The sequence below is a fragment of the Pollicipes pollicipes genome, unplaced genomic scaffold (assembly GCF_011947565.3).
Source record: "Pollicipes pollicipes isolate AB1234 unplaced genomic scaffold, Ppol_2.1 Scaffold_6686;HRSCAF=7923_pilon_pilon_pilon, whole genome shotgun sequence".
NCBI classification, from domain to species: domain Eukaryota; kingdom Metazoa; phylum Arthropoda; class Thecostraca; order Pollicipedomorpha; family Pollicipedidae; genus Pollicipes; species Pollicipes pollicipes.
The window spans coordinates 7,498,809-7,514,037 of NW_023596921.1; the positions used below are offsets into that span (position 1 = coordinate 7,498,809).

At 56.8% G+C, this 15,229-nt stretch overlaps 3 protein-coding genes across 3 annotated transcripts in view; 1 reads left to right on the forward strand and 2 right to left on the reverse strand.

The window, feature by feature from the left end:
- The window catches only part of LOC119107385 (uncharacterized), a 77,152-nt gene extending 75,401 nt beyond the window's left edge, over window positions 1–1,751 (forward strand). Inside the window, 1 exon segment of the mRNA XM_037230819.1 lies at window positions 127–1,751. Coding sequence (XP_037086714.1) covers window positions 127–240 — 114 coding nt within the window. The 3' untranslated portion in view covers window positions 241–1,751.
- A 3,010-nt stretch (window positions 1,752–4,761) lies between these two features.
- Window positions 4,762–12,618, reverse strand: LOC119108479 (uncharacterized). The gene is made up of 7 exons (XM_037232044.1): window positions 12,304–12,618; window positions 11,684–11,979; window positions 11,156–11,255; window positions 10,482–10,664; window positions 9,966–10,139; window positions 8,800–9,032; window positions 4,762–5,695 (listed from the first exon to the last, which is right to left on the reverse strand). The coding sequence occupies exons 4-7, from the start codon at window positions 10,599–10,601 to the stop codon at window positions 5,500–5,502; spliced, it is 723 nt and encodes a 240-aa protein (XP_037087939.1). The 5' UTR covers window positions 10,602–10,664; window positions 11,156–11,255; window positions 11,684–11,979; window positions 12,304–12,618; the 3' UTR covers window positions 4,762–5,499.
- On the reverse strand, window positions 11,816–14,759 carry LOC119107389 (uncharacterized). Its single transcript, XM_037230824.1, has 5 exons — window positions 14,710–14,759; window positions 13,607–13,843; window positions 13,158–13,321; window positions 12,304–12,425; window positions 11,816–11,979 (listed from the first exon to the last, which is right to left on the reverse strand). Exons 2-5 carry the CDS (start codon window positions 13,832–13,834, stop codon window positions 11,816–11,818), a joined length of 678 nt encoding a protein of 225 aa, XP_037086719.1. The 5' UTR covers window positions 13,835–13,843; window positions 14,710–14,759.
- Between the last annotated feature and the right edge of the window lie 470 nt (window positions 14,760–15,229).

A 15,229-nucleotide genomic window follows, 5' to 3' on the forward strand; every position in this document is an offset into this window, starting at 1 on the left:
GCTGGGGCCGGCCCAAGCTCACAGCCCCTAAGACAGTGAGCTTTGGCACTTCTGGTGCCCTCTTAGACGACATTGCCAGTCGGGAGCCGTTGTTCGCCGTCACTGACGCGCCGGTGCAACCCGCAGGTGGTGGAGAAGTACCTGGCCAACACGGGTCAGAACACTTCCCTGCACAAGGGTGGCGGCCTCATGGACAACGACAGTGCTGAGGCCGAGCCGGCGGAGAACGGCCACGTCTGAGGTCAAGCTTAGGGCCAGGTCAGGGTCGCACACTGGGGCAAGGCCATTCAATGGGTCAAGATCGCTTCGCTGATTCGACGTCGCCATCGAGTCCAGGCTGATGCGTGATGCGGAGCCGGGCCGACGCGGCACCGGCCACAGGTCTCAGTGAACGCGGACGGCCTCGTCAGGTGGAGGACGCCGTTGACGCCCGCTCGCCGGCACCTGAGCGTGACTCGAACGAGGCCTTCGGCGTCCCTGACAGCGTGTACAGGACATGGTGCGCGTTGTCGCCCGTCAGGCGTGTCGTTATTGCCTGAGCTGTGTGATGTCTGATGTTCAGCCGCGCATTCTGTGCGGACCTGTGGCAAGACTGGGTTTGATGGCTATATTTTTTGCCTGATGATGTCAGTTGCAGCGTTTGTCGGAAACCGCGGGCGGATTTTTCGACAGCACGTGGGTGTAACGGAGGCCTTAAGTGCCACCCTAGCGACATCGTCATTTGCTGCGTCCCCCCGCTCTGATTCTCCTACGGTGTTCATGTTGGAAAGGAGAGAGGTATGACAAACGGGCCTTCGCAAGAGACCGCTTACCTTGAGCAACATGTAGAGCGGAAGCCGCCGGAGAAATGAAACTATTTTAACTGCACGCAGCGTGCATTTGTCTTGATCTAGCTCCTGGTAGCAGGTCAGAGGCGTGAAATTATTGTACATTTTGTATCATGCCTGGCTGGTTAGCTCCTTTGGGCAATGTGTTCGAAAGCACTCTAAGTACGCGACATTACCATCAGAAATTCGTCCTTTGGTAAATTAACTTGTGCTCTTAACCATGGAAAGCGCCACTTGGAAATGCCTCCGATTGCAAAAAGCTACACAACGGTTATGGCTTGTGTTTAAAATTAGCTTAGTCGTCATTTAGCATTCCACCTAATGTACTGTTGCAAACTAGGCATGTCCATGTGCATGCAATCCTCCAGCTCCGTAGACTAAAAACGACATAGGCTCAGGCATGTGGAATGTGTATTTTATACTCACTGTACGGTTCCAACAATATTTGCATGCTGCTAGGTGTACGACATGAACGGAGCCACCATATTAGATTACGTACAAGCTACCATGACTGCCGCACAGAGATGTGACAGTCAATGGACAGCGATAGTGTAGCGCATTTTGCAACGTCTAGCTCTTTGTCTTTGTACATATGGACCTGCTGAGCATTGACTTCAGTATTTTTATGCTGCTATTTTGTTTGTATATATTTTGATCACGCTGTGTACAAGCGGTTACAGAGGATGCAACATTTGCGGCTATTCATGAACTGTGAATTTTTTCTCGACCATTTCAGGCACTTGTTCCTACAACGCATGTGCGGTACATCAGTGACAGTAATTACGGTCTCGATAAGCGCTGGTCATATCGATGTTATCTAGTCCTTAGGGTAACAGCGTGTTTAGAGATCATCAGATGGGAGACGAAGGTATCGAATATGTCAAGACCTGAATGGCTCTGGACTGTTTTGATGTAAATAAACTTACCTCCTACAGACGTTTTATATTTAGGTTTCAGCCCTAGAAGATCTGCTGGCAATCGCCGCTCGAGCGCCGTGACTTTTTTCGTGTGTCGTTTGTGTTGGGTTTGAACGTCACCTCGAAGACGATCGAAGACAATGGAAGTAATGTGAGGTTGCACATTGCTCCGATCAATTAAAGCAGCTTGGTTTAAATTGTTTTTGTTTCTGTTCTTACTATCGGTGTTGAGATGTCATCCGCAGCAGGCGACACACCGGCAGGAGAAGATGCACCATCTGAGCTACCAGAGTCGACGGTTCAGGATGAAAAGAGCGCAGCAAGCCAGACGGAATCTAAGGATAAGTCGGTCCAAGCGGTGGAAAGCAAGCTCAGCCATCCGAGCATTTTTGATCCCGACGTTGAAGATGATAATAGGATTGTTTGGCGATATGGCTCTTTTTTCACAATAGTCGTATTAACAGCGGGTTTGTGGTTGAAGGCCATGTTCCGTTTGCCTAATCTCTTATTAAGGCACTCCGGTGGCGCATTCATTATTGCCTTCGTGTGTATAACCGTTCTTCTGTGCATTCCCCTCGCGTGTTTAGAAACATTTACAGGACAATACGGAGGGCAACCCTTCCTGCTAGTGATGGGTGAAGTGTTTCCTGTAGCGAGAGGTGTTGGGTTCGCAGTTGTAGTAGACAATTTTCTCGAAATGATCCTTTATGGAGTAAGCCTATCTCAGATGTTCGTATATTGTTTCTACGTCTTCAAATCCCCAGTTCCATGGGAAAAGTGCGACGAAAGTTACAACACGCAACTATGTGCAACGGACCACCTAGAAGAAAAATGTCAAAAGAACAAGACCAAATCTGGGTTTCTCCATCACAAATGCGTACCGGGAGCGCGTGTGTGTGCCGCATTTTCTATGGCAATGGTGAACGCATCGTACTGTGCTCACGCTGGCAACAGCACGCCAATTTACATGCCACTGCTTGACAGACCGACCGCCCAGGAGGAATACTATGAAGGGGACATTCGATACTACGGAAAGAAAACGCTCGAAACTCTACACAATTTCGATCGGCCGAAGCTTAAAGCTTCTATCGGCGTTAGGCGCAGTGTGGCTTCTCGTGTTGCTTGGTGCTTTTGCTGGTTTGCCTCCACAGCCATACATTGCTTGCGTGGTGTTCACAATACCATTTCTGGGGTACATGGCGTTTATGTTTTACGCTCTATGCTTGGACGGATCCAGTGATGGGATCCATCACTTGTTTCTAATGGACGGGCATGACCTGGCCAAAGCACAGTGCTGGGCGGATGCCGCGGGTCTGGCATTTGCTTGCATGAGTGTAGGATATGGTACTTACCCTTCATTAGCTGCGAAAAACCGGACGCAGGCGGCGATCTTACTGTGACGTGCTGACGGTCGGCGTTATCTGCATTATCCTGGTTCTTCTGACGACATTCGCCTTCTACGCACTAATCGGTTCGCAAGCGAAAACCGGCAAACTCACCATCATCGAACAGCTGGAACACGGCGTGGACATGGCGCGGGTGTTATTGCCCACAGCGCTCGGACGATCCAGCCCCGCCAAAGTCTGGACAGCGTTGTATCTCTTCACCGTTGCCATTTTCGGAGCGGGTTCAATGGTGCTGCACATGGCATGCGTCATCAATGACTTATCTTCGATGTGCCAATTCAAGTGCCACACAGTGGTAACGTGTTTTGCGGTTGTCTTCATCGGGTTTGGAATCGGCCTCTTGTTCTCCTTCGGGGGAACGATCTTCGTACTGGACACCATCGAGGAATCGATACTTGGTTCGAAGAAAATCGTTCTCAGCCTGCTTGTTCTCCTAGTCGTCATCTTCCTGTACGGCCCACGCAACTTGATACACCACATCCGCAAACGGCAGAAAATTAAACTGATCCCGGCGCCCTTCTTCTGGCAACTGAACTGGTATATTTTGTGCCCCTTGGGCCTGCTGGGCCTCCCGGTCCTAGCCGTGTTGGGAAAGGGCGGCACAGTCTTCCAGGACAACGTGCCGCTGTGGGTGAAGCTCGTAGCCATAGCCTACGAGTTCTACTACTGGCTCATCATTCTGGGTTTTGCGGTGCAGACGGCGGTGGCGTGGCGGCGCCCGTGTAAACCGCGCGGTGTCTGGAGGCTGGACCACACTGATGATGGCGACGACAACGACGGCAAGGACTCACAAGAATCCGTGGTGCTCAACGACGAAACGCTGGGCGACGTCGACTCTCAGGGCAACGTGACCAAGCGCTCGGAGACGGCGCTGGCCGCCGCGAAGCAGGACGCGCCGGCGCCGGGACCGGCCGGCGAGGCGGCGCCGACAGACGAGGAGCTCCTGCTGCCGGGCGAGAAGCGACGCGCCGACACAGTGGCGCGCATTCGTGGCCTCGAACGCGATCCGGGGCCCAACGAGGCGGACCTCTTTACGCGGCTGCACTCGTGGTCGCGTGGTCCACCACGGCCGCAGCCACAATCGGCGCCACCGTCGCCCGAGCAGTCGGCGCCGCCGCCGCCGCCGCCGCCGTCCAAGCCCAGCCTGGACAGCATCAACACCGAGTACGCCAACTTCATGGGTCGTCAGAGCCCGGCGATGGTGGCGCGCGGCCTGCCCGTGCCCGAGCAGGAGCGCGTGGAGGCCGAGGGCGCCAGCCGACTACCCTGGCGCGACGATAAACTTCGTACAGAGCTCGGTCCCAACCTGCTCGAACGCATGACGCCACGCGCGCGGCGCGGCCTATTCGGCCGCGGCCGCGTCTCAGTCGAGATCCCCGGCAGCCGCAGCCCGGAGCGTGCCGGGCCGCGGCCGGCCAGCGTGGCCGCCGTCGGGGAGGAAACGCAGCCGGCGCCGCCGCCCGGTGACCCCGCGCAGGACACGCCCTCGTTGATGAACATGCTGCGCAACATGAACACGTGAGCCGCCGCCGAAATCGTGCAGATTTGTGTCCGCGGTTGTCCGTGAGAGGAATGTTTATGGGCATGTGGTAGATCAAATAAATAGTTGCGTTAAGATGACGTTTATTGGCGTGATCAGCACGCATTGCGTACATTCGACAGTGACAGACGCGGAAGAGCTACATTCATGAAAAGCTCAGGGGATAACTGCTCCATCAGGCACCATTTACTACCAATTTCGCAATCCCGTAATGGCGTGACGCGGCGTTTCCATCATAGCGTGATTTAACCAGACACTACAAGCGCACCAACGTTGCTATACTATAAGGCGGTGCACTCCCAAGCATACAACTTGCAGCGGGGAGTCGATTTTTCAGCTTATAAAACGCAAGCGTTCCAACACTCCGGCACTAAGACGAGGCCTGGCTCGGCAGAGCACGTTCGTGAGCCTACGGACGAATTATGGTTTGCGCCTCTAACAGATCACATTCACGCTAACGGCCCACACAGTTGCCACCCGAATCTGCATTCGCTGGACCAGGCTCATCAGCCACACATGACTTCTTTCCGCACATCTTCCAGAGCAGAGGGGCTGTTCCACCCCCAGCCCCCACACGCCTCAGCGCTGCCTGGCTCCTCCCACCCCCAGTCCTTTCAACCAGCACGATCACGCCGCTCTTCTTCGGGTCCGCTGACGACACGAGTAGCGGCCCACACTCGCCCCACTATCTGCTGCCTTCACCAAGCCCGTTGCTCTCTCGCTCGGAGGGGGGGGGGGGGGGGGGGTGGCACATTGCCCGCTAGCCCTCGCCACCGCTGCGGACCAACGCTCCCCCGCATAGTCGCTGCCTACGGGCTGATGAGGGCGCTGTTCTTGCGGAAGAGCGCCGAGCGGCGCAGCGTCTCGGAGATGGCCTCCACCGAGTCGAAGAGCGCCAGATGGGCGTTGGCAGGAGGCTTCAGCGACTTGCGGCGCGTGGAGCGGCGCACGGGCGTGATGACGGAGAGGATGGTGCTGTCCTCGCCCACCCGCAAAGCCGCCAGCCTGCAGCGCACCGAGCAGCGGCGTGTCACGGCACCGGGTCGGACTCGAACCTACCGTCCTCCACAACACCACATGGGGTATGGACAGGTACTGGGCAAATCAAAACACGGTTTAAAACTGAGCACAAATGGATCAGTTGGGACAATGTCCCAGTGGTTAGCGAGACGGGCTCCCACGTGGAGCGAGGAACGGGGAGCGGATTCGAATACCGGTGACACCACGGCCCCTGAGCGCCCACATGGCCAATACAGTCACTGGCGCTCCCTAAAAAGTAGCGACGTGCGTAACGTTCCCTAAAAAACAACAAATGGATCAGTGGTCCATCATGACCCCATTCGCACTTCATCGTCTTATTGGCACTGTTTAGACAAGGAAAGCACAAAAACGATATCTCATAGAAGACGTGACACCCAGGAAGTGGATTGTTAGGTGGATACTCGGGACCAGCTTTGCACACCAAGTGTTGATAAAAGGAGCACGAGAAACGTTTGCCGCCCAAAATTACGGACAGCGAAAGCGGCGCGCAGAGGCTTTCAGTGAGCCTAAGATTACAAGTATGGTGCTCCATCCACAGCCCAAAAAGGCAACACCGTCTTAAAAGTTTCCCTAAGACATTCACAAACCCTTTTCCGATATATTTGTATGCCTGATGTGGCGATGGCAAATGGGACAATCTCTTGAAAACGGAATACCTGGACCAAGAGCAAAGGTCAACAAAAAAGGAAGCTGGTAGGAGATAACGCGTTGGCCGGCATTCCACGCTCTGCACGGGCCACTCTCGAACGCACCTGCTGCGCCTACTTCGCACCTATCTCTGCGCCTGTGAACGCACCTACTTCTGTGCCAACAATATTCCGAAGCCAGGAAGCCAGTGACATGAAGTCAAAGACGGTTTCGGTGGCTTCGAAACTCGGCATTGTGAAGCCAAACCTACAGCCAGCGGCTCCATTTTCTAAACCGCGAAGAACCCGAAGCCAGCGGCTTGCTTCGAACATCGTGCGCGCGATGCCAAAACAAGGGCAGTATGGAAAGTGCAGCTCATGAGTCATGACGACACTGTTGGTCACAGGCGTGGAGACGAAGTCAGGCTTCTGGTTTCAGAGCCGAATCCGAGGCCAAGACAATGATACAAAGCCAAAGTCGAAGTCGAGGCCGATGGTTTTGAGGTTGGTGCAAAAGCGGAGCCGAAGCCAGTGCCTTTGATTAAAAAAACCGTGAAGCCGAATCAGAGGCTTGTGGCCTTGAGCTTTGAATATACGAAACCATAGACAAACGATCCCTTACGATAGTCAGCGACTCGAACTTAAAAAAGTGATGTTGAAGCCGAAGGTCATCAGGTTAAAATCAGAAGGCGGGAGCCGAAGCTAAATCTAGTATATAACAGGGTTATGAGACTAAACCATTTTTGTCGTCTGTTTAAACTGAGTGGGATCAATGGGACCACCGGTACTTTGCGGAGTGACTGAAACGGCATGCTAGGATGGAAAACGGGACATTTTCGGACTATCATCCTCTTTGGTGCCAGTATTTCTCAAGGTTTCGGAGCCTAGTTCCACGGCCGTCTTCAGGTGTTACTTGGCGTTGAGAAAGAACCACTGATTTTGGGCTTTCAGTCATGTTTGCACTGCAGCCCCGAACGTTTGTGCGGCATATCATCGGCACTTGTGAAGCAAGATCGCGAATGCAGTAGAAAAGTCACTAAAAGCGATGACTGCAGGAGAGCACACTTCATGATCGCAGGAACTGCAGACGTAGCCATCATTCAAAAATTGTCCGAAGCCCGAGCGGAAGCCAGCCGTTAAAAATGAAAGAGCCGAAGCCAACGCCAATCATTTAGCATAAGCTTAATTGTGGACTCAAATGAGGCAGGATGCAGTCTGCATCGATGGCACGAGCGTTGGATAGCCTTGGGCACGACGGAGGAAGTATTCATGTGACAAGTCCTAAAAGCGACTGATGTAGATGCATTTGTGGCGTGCTTTTCGGAGGTGTTGGACATACCACATGCTCCACATTTTCGAATGGTTCGTTTTTCGCCATGGCGTCGTCGGGGAGCCAACAGGGACATAGTTGGGCAGACTCAGCAGTGGCGGGAAAGTTCGCCATCATTTCGCGTAATGCCATACCCAGACGATTGTAAAAGGATCAATGCACACAGCACTCTGCTGTGTATGGCAGTTAGAGCTGCTGAGCTGAGATTGAAGCTGAGGATTCGTGGCTCTTTAACATCCCAATCCTACGGTGGGTGGCTTAAGATGCGAGGTTCGAACAGGTTCCAATATATGCAAATATCTGCATTGAAACCACGACATATCATGAAGGAGGACAGGTGTTTCAGGCCGATGCCGAGCCGACATAGACGGGCTGCGTTTGTTAATCTGACGGAAAATAAACCCAGATAATATCTGAGTTGGTTTTCAAATGATAGCTTTCATGATTCAGTGTGCTGCTTGGGATTCGCGTCCCGATTTGCAGGGCTCAAATCCTCGTCTCAGGATGCAAGCCTCGAGCATACGCAATATTAGAATTATTCCAACCTAACGAATCCGGATACACAGCTTAAGCGCCGCTGCTACCTGAATTTATATCACCCGTTGCGAATTTTTCCTCATATTACCCCGAACTTTAATCTTTACCGCAGCGAAATCGATACTGCACGGAAGTCCGGAATATTAACAAGAGGCCAGCGATAAAGTTCCGTAGCGAATGGACAATCCTGAGGTACATGCCTGCTAACGAGAGGACGTCAAATGCAGCCGTACCAGGTGAATGTGGCAGTAAAGACCAGTGCGCCACCAGACTGAGTCCTGCCAGAGATGCCTGGGCCGCCGTCTCCGTGGCTGGCGCTATGTGAAAGCAACTGGCTGCTGCTGAGCATGCATGTGCACTCTCTTGATTCGGTTCCGAAGCGAGTGCGAAAGACTGCCGCTTGGTGGCAGGTGAACCACACATATCAAACACAAAATCTGAGACACACTATGGGGATGTCGACTTACGTGTCAAGATCGGAGGTCATTTTCAGATGCATCCCAACATTACTCAACACGCCTCCAGCACTTTGAACAGCCCCCAACGCTATGCGCTCACTGTCCGCCGCCACTCACTTTTTCAGCACGGGCTCGTCGTCGACCAGCGCGTACTTGATGACGGTCGAGTCGAACACGTTGCTGCGGTCGAGCAGCGGGCGGCGGGGCGTGCGACCGTCGCGGCGGCGGCGGGCCGGGGTGCCAGCCGCCGCTGCCGGGGGTCGGTTCTCGGCGTCCGCCTCTTCGCCCGCGTCGGGGCCGGCGGCGCGGCGCACAAACTGCTCCAGGCCTGAGATCAGCTCCGCCACCGGCTGACCGAGGTCAGGGCCAAGGTCAGAGGTCACGGAATTCAATTTAACGGTCACAGACGCTGTCAGTAGCGATGCCGGGCACGCCCAGGGACGGTCGCAGTGGGTGGGGACGGCGGTAGACGGCGGTGACAGAGGACCGCTCCCGTGCAAGGACAATGGTGCGGTCTCAGGCGCGGTGAAAGGTAAGGTCAGAGGAGGACTCGAGAAGTTCAGGGATGTGACCAGGAGAGGTCACAGACCCGGTCACAAGCGAGCCAAGGACTGGCTGGGGGTACTGACTGATCAGTCTCAAAAGGTCACAAATCAAGGAGGGAGATGGGATAGTCAGAGATCAAACACGTCCAATCAAAAGGCGCAACAGTCTTGGGTGGTGCCGGCCAGTATGAGGGGGGGGGGGGGGGGGTTTGAACAGGGGAGGGGTAGGAACGGAAAACCGCACGCACCGCGTGGTGATCGCGGTCGCTTTTATCTTTTGATGTTCTTTCCGTTAAAATGAAGATTGAAGACCAGAGTGTGCAACGTACTAGGGTTCCAGTTGCATGCGATGCAACTAACTGCAGCAAACACAACGTCCAACATTTTCGAGCACCAACTACAATTTTTCTGTAAATTGCATAAAGGCAGTGCCAGCCTTGTTGCCCAGACATAAAGTTCTGATCCTATCTAAATGGCGAAATGTCCCATTGGTGTCAGACATACGCCTGGAGCTCACAAAGATCCAAGTATCAAGGGAAGCGGGGGAACATTTGGGTCCTGGATCTACCCTTAACATCCAGTCGGCTGTCTGGTTGGTGTACGTCACACATAATACACAATACTCTGTCATTACACAATACTCAATACATATCAAACAAAGCCGAACAGCGCTGCCTGGCGGGCCTGACAGCCCCCGGAGCCGACCCCAGCGCTATCTGACGGCCGTGCTGGACTGACCTCTGCGTGGGCGCGCGACGCCTGCCTGAAGCAGTCGAGCACCTCATCCAGCTGGCCGTCCCGCTCGGCCACGGAGGCGCGGCACAGCCAGAACCGGGCCCGGCCGGCCGACGCCGGGTCACGGGACAGCCGCTCCAGCCAGCTGACGACCTGGTCCGACGGCAGACCCAGCTCCTGCGGCAGGTCAGGTCAGGTCCGGTCGGACGCTCCAGCCAGGTGACGGTCTGGTCCGCCGGCAGACCCAGGAAGTGCCAGACTGGGTGCTGAAGGACCACACTGCAGCCAGTAGCAGACCTGTTTGGGGCTATACTAAGCACCTGGACCGTGGCAGGTCGGGTCGTGGAGTCACACGAGATGCTCTTTCCAGCTGACGTACTAAATACATGACATTAATCCGGTCTTCGAATGGGCCACCCTTGACATCCATCACGCTGCTCTTAGGCTCACCGCCCGCAGACAATCATCAGCCAAAACGGCAGCCACACGCCAAGTCGGCCGCATGGAGGAGCAGCGCACCTGTAGTTCCTTCAGGTCGGACAGCACGTTGTCCACCTTGTGGCCGCCGGCGCCGTCCCCGCCGGCCGGCTTGGCCTCCGGCGGCGGCCACGTCTCCGGAGTCTTGGCCACCGCCGGCATAGGTGCCGCAGCTTCGAAGACCGGTGTCGTCTGCGTCGTGTTGGCGACACGAGGCGTCGCCGCCTGCGGACGATGGAGGGTTCAATCTGGTCTCTGCTCCGAGCGAAATGAAACGTTTGTGCACAAACGCAGTGGCTAAAGCATTAGCGCGGAAGCGGCGGGCACGACAACCTGCTGAGAGCATGCCTATGATTCAGGGTTGGTCATGTGGGACTGATGTTCCACACGACTGCAAGAGTGGTTCATGTGACTTGGGCTTTGGGGCGCGCCCACAGCCCTGATCTCACGGCGACCATAATAGTGGCTCTCCACGGCTGCGTGAGTTCACGAATAGAGGAAGTCAACAAAAGCCGCGTTCAACATCCGCCGACAGTCACCAACTGACCGCACAGTCGCAGCGCCCAGAGGCCCAAATAATCAACGCCAGCGGAGGGTCTCCACCACCAACACTGGGCCACCAGCCCCACCGGCCTTCGGTGGCGCCCCCCCCCCCCTCGCCAGCCCACTCCAGCCAGCACGGCTGCGCGGCCGGTGTCCGGCCGGCCCTGACTGACCCGCAGCAGAGGAGAACCGGGGTCACGCTGCACCCGGCGGGCGGAGAGCCGTGGCGTCTGCAGCGACTCGGCCACCTCCCGGCCGAAGCAGTGCAGGTGTCTGTCGGCACAGGTCGGTGTCGGGCACGCGTCCGAGCGGAGAGGGGCGGCAGGCGGCTCTAAGACGGGGGTCAGTGGCCGAGCAACGTCGCAGCACAACTTGGCAGTCTAGCCAAACTTTGAGCCAAACTGAATGGGAGGCAAGATAAGTTGGCAGTTGGAACAACTGGGTAACCAGGCAACACTATGGTGCAAACTGGGCGGTGTAACAACACTCTAAGACGGGCAGTTAGAAAACTGACAACTGGATGGGGAAGGCTTTGAGACAACCATCTAGTCAGAAAGTCCGAGCTTATCAGCAAACTGACATAAACTGCAGCACGTGGGTGACCCATCGTTTGATCAGCCCAATGGTGATTTATAGTGCCGGCGGGTCAGCTAGCGCCCCTCAACAAGCTCCACAAGCCTGCCCCTGCCCGTCCGCCTCACCTGAATGAGGTAAGCTGCTTGCCCCGGCGGGCCAGCCACTGCTCCAGCCGCTGCTGCAGGGTCTGCGCCGACGGCGTGGCGTTCGCACGGCCGGAGCCGCTCGGAGTAGACACCGACCAGGCGACGCCGCCCTTAGCGGCCGAGCGGGCCGGCGTGGGCGCGGACGACTCTCGTGCGGGCCGAGCCGAGCCGTCCACCGACCAGGCGACGCCGCCCTTGGTGGTCGAGCGGACCGGCGTGGCTCCAGTGGGGCGCAGAGAGCGTCCGGGCGTGGCGCCAGACGCGGGCACAGGGTGCTGGAGTGGGCGAACCGAGCGTGAACGGCGTAGGTGAACACATGAACGAGCGCATAGTGCGGGAGGAAACCACTGACTGCGAAGACCAAGACTCCGCGACCAAGAATGGCAACAGCACACAACGTAATTGATGGCCTTCGAAACTGCGATAGAAGACGAACGGATCAGATCAAGATGACGCGGCTGTAGTTGACACTACGGTAAAGACAGGGTACAAGCAAATGTAAAGCCACGACTGCCCTCTCCCAGGACGTCCGGCACACTCAGACAGTACATGTCCTGGCAGCCAAACTGGCGGCACTGACGCCGGCCATCCGAGTGTACCTGCGGCCGCCGCGTCCCCGTCGCCGGATGGAACAGTCTCCAGCGCCATGGAGGAGGTCCGGGCGCGGTGCATGGCTGCGGCCGGGTTCACCGAGCGCGACCGGTGCATGGTGCTCAGCGATCTGCGCAGGGTGCCGGCCGGGCCGGCAGGCGGCGCCAGCGAGCCACCGACAGACGGCGCCACCGCCGGAGGGCGGCGCTGCACCGGCTTCACGACGCGCGCCTGCTTTGGCGACGGCGGCTTCTGCGCCGCCTGCTTTGGCCGAGCGAGTGCCGCCAGCCGCTGTCGGCTGATGCCGGTGCGGACGGCGGCGACACGAGGCGGAGACCCGGCGGCGGCGGTGGCGGCGGCGGTGCGGGGCGAGCGACGCGACGCGCCCGGACGCGCGATCCCGGGGCGGACGACGGGCAGCGTCTGGCGCCGCTCAGGACCGGCCTGCGCGCCGGCGCCGGGTCGTGGGGAGCGCCGGGCGGTCAGCGTCTGCCGGCGCCCTGCCGGTGAGCGACGACCGGCCGGCGGCTGGCGGTGGGCGGGCCCGGCCTGGGAGCGGGCGGCGGCGACGGCGGACCGTGCCGCGCCGGCCGGCGGCCCCGGCAACGTGCGCCGCCGCTCAGCCTCGCGCTCCGCCTGCTGTCGGCGGGCCTGCACCAGCGTCAGCCGCCTCTGCGCCGCCTTGTTCAGCCGGATGCCCGCCACGGCCGGTGGCGGCCCGGCGGCGACTGTCGGCCGCGGCGCCGGCGCCCGCGGCTCGGCGGGGCGGGCGGGCCGCGCAGGCTTCGGCGCCGCTGCGGCGGCGGCTGGTCGCGGCTGCAGCAGACGGGACGCCACGACGCGCGGCCGGGAGCCACTCGACCGCGACTCGGCGTCCATGCCGAGGCAAGCGGCAGCGGCCGCGGCGGCGGCGGCGCCGCCCGTGCGACCCCGCATGATGCGCTCGGCCAGCTTCTGACGGCGAGCCAGGCGCCATGCCTCCAGCTGGTCCTGTGTGACGGGCGCCGGCCGGCTGTGCGAGTCCACCTAGCCGCGGGCGCGCCGGCTGGCGTCAGTCGCAGACAATGGCAGGCGCACGCACACAGCGAACACACACACTCGAACACACGCAGACGCGCATGCCAGTAATGCAAACATCGAGCCCACGACGATAAGCACGATTACTTTTCGCTTTTCATGGATGTGCTATCAGTTACAAGACCAGGTAAGGAAGACGCGCAACAACTTTGCCATTCATGTAGCATTTGACAGGGGTCACACCACTTCGCTCCGCCCCTAACCCCCCCCCCCCCCCACACACCCTCTCCACACCTTTGGAGCGGTGGTGGGTTTGGCGGCGACCTGCCGGTTCTGACCCACTTGCCGGGGCGCCAGCGGGGGCCGCTTCAGAGGCGGACGGCTCTGCGGCGGCGCCTGGCGGCCGGCGCCCGCCCGCAGACCCGTGTCCACGCGAGACTGCACGGCGCGAGCACGCTTGTGCGCCGGGCCAGAGTTGGCCGACGAGGACGACTCGGCGCGCGCTCGTTTCACAGACGGCATCGTCTGCAGCTGCCGGGTGAAGGAAGTGATGACTGCTTGATACATGGGGCCTGTCGACTTCATGGCCATGCTGCATCCAAGATTACCAAAAAACTTTGCGCGGCGGAAACCATTACAGCTGGGGACCACATTCAAGCCATTTCTTTTCTAGGAAGACCAATGATATATACTAAGATTTGGAGAGCTGCCCCCTGCCTCTTATTCCCAGTCAGCAAAATAAAAGGTGCATTCACTGCTGAGGGGCACCTAACTCCTAAGTAACATCAAGTGACAACGATGACCTGAACAAGGCACATGAGTGCGCCAAACTCAGTTCAGGCCAGTGCACCAAAATCACGATCTGCTTCGCTTGGAATGTATTTCTAGGATATTCCAGCGTCAAAAAACCATAAACATTATGAATCATGGAAACAGGGACCATCTCTGCGTTGCAAATATTGATACCCGTACGCCGAAACTCGGCCATCCGCATGTACGCTGCATATGCGTTCACATCACTGCCACAACATCGCCGCTACAGGCATGCTCGGCATAGTGTGCTTTTTCTTAGTCCGCTCTCTTGGACAACTCAACCCGTTGCCTGCGGGTTGCAGCTCGTGCAAACCTTCCAAAGCGTTTCATAACCACCCAAAATGGTCAGCAAATTCTCACTCACACTTGTTCCTGTGAAACATTCACAACTGTAATAGTTTCACATTGCCTAAAAGTAAGCTCATAGCCTGCTCACTTCCGGAATAGGGACGCGAGGAACAGCCTTCACACTAGACACCTACCTACCAACCATGGCCGCTTATCTTATAATAGCGAACGAACATTGCCTGCTGATGCATGAGGTGCAACAAGAGCACAGAGAAACAACTTAACCCCACACTCACATGCACAGTGCCGCAGTCGCCTTAATCCAGACGCGCCTACAACCCACGGCAATTCAAACTTCAAACTGGGAGCCAGTACGTGTTGGATCCCGGTGATGACGCACGTAAGGCGGCTCTAAACGGGGTTGTTGCCAGGAGTGCTTAAGATTTATATTGGTCGAATATAAGCAATCAATACATCAACTAGACTAAAGATTCACACAAATGCTTCTTTTGAAGCAATTTGCAAGTTTTTACAAATATCTGGGTGTTTTTGAAACCAACCTACGACATACGCGTCGACCAGCTGTGTGCGCCCCTGCCCATTTCGCTGATAACCCTCCAGATAGAAAATATATACAAATTTCGGCGATTAATGACATTTCAAGTTTAATCAGAGAAAAATTAATGAATGAATAGCTTTAAAAAAATTCTGAAATTTACGAGAACAGTTTTCACTCACTTTAAATCAAGAGCTTTATTACGGATGTTTGTGTACAATGACAAGCAAGGAAATTTGGCGCACCGAGAACGTCTGCAC

Excerpts from the sequence above, each read along its gene's own strand:
- LOC119107389 (XM_037230824.1), bottom strand. The coding sequence starts at position 13,834 with ATGCCGTCTGTGAAACGAGCGCGCGCCGAGTCGTCCTCGTCGGCCAAC. Across the intron at positions 12,426-13,157 it reads GGCATGGACGCCGAGTCGCG|ATCGCTGAGCACCATGCACC; the intron begins GTCGAGTGGCTC and ends CACCCTGCGCAG. Across the intron at positions 11,980-12,303 it reads CGGGGACGCGGCGGCCGCAG|CACCCTGTGCCCGCGTCTGG; the intron begins GTACACTCGGAT and ends CGCCCACTCCAG.
- LOC119108479 (XM_037232044.1), bottom strand. The coding sequence starts at position 10,601 with ATGCCGGCGGTGGCCAAGACTCCGGAGACGTGGCCGCCGCCGGAGGCC. Across the intron at positions 10,140-10,481 it reads CCGACCTGAAGGAACTACAG|GAGCTGGGTCTGCCGTCGGA; the intron begins GTGCGCTGCTCC and ends GACCTGCCGCAG. Across the intron at positions 9,033-9,965 it reads CGTCGCGCGCCCACGCAGAG|CCGGTGGCGGAGCTGATCTC; the intron begins GTCAGTCCAGCA and ends GACCTCGGTCAG.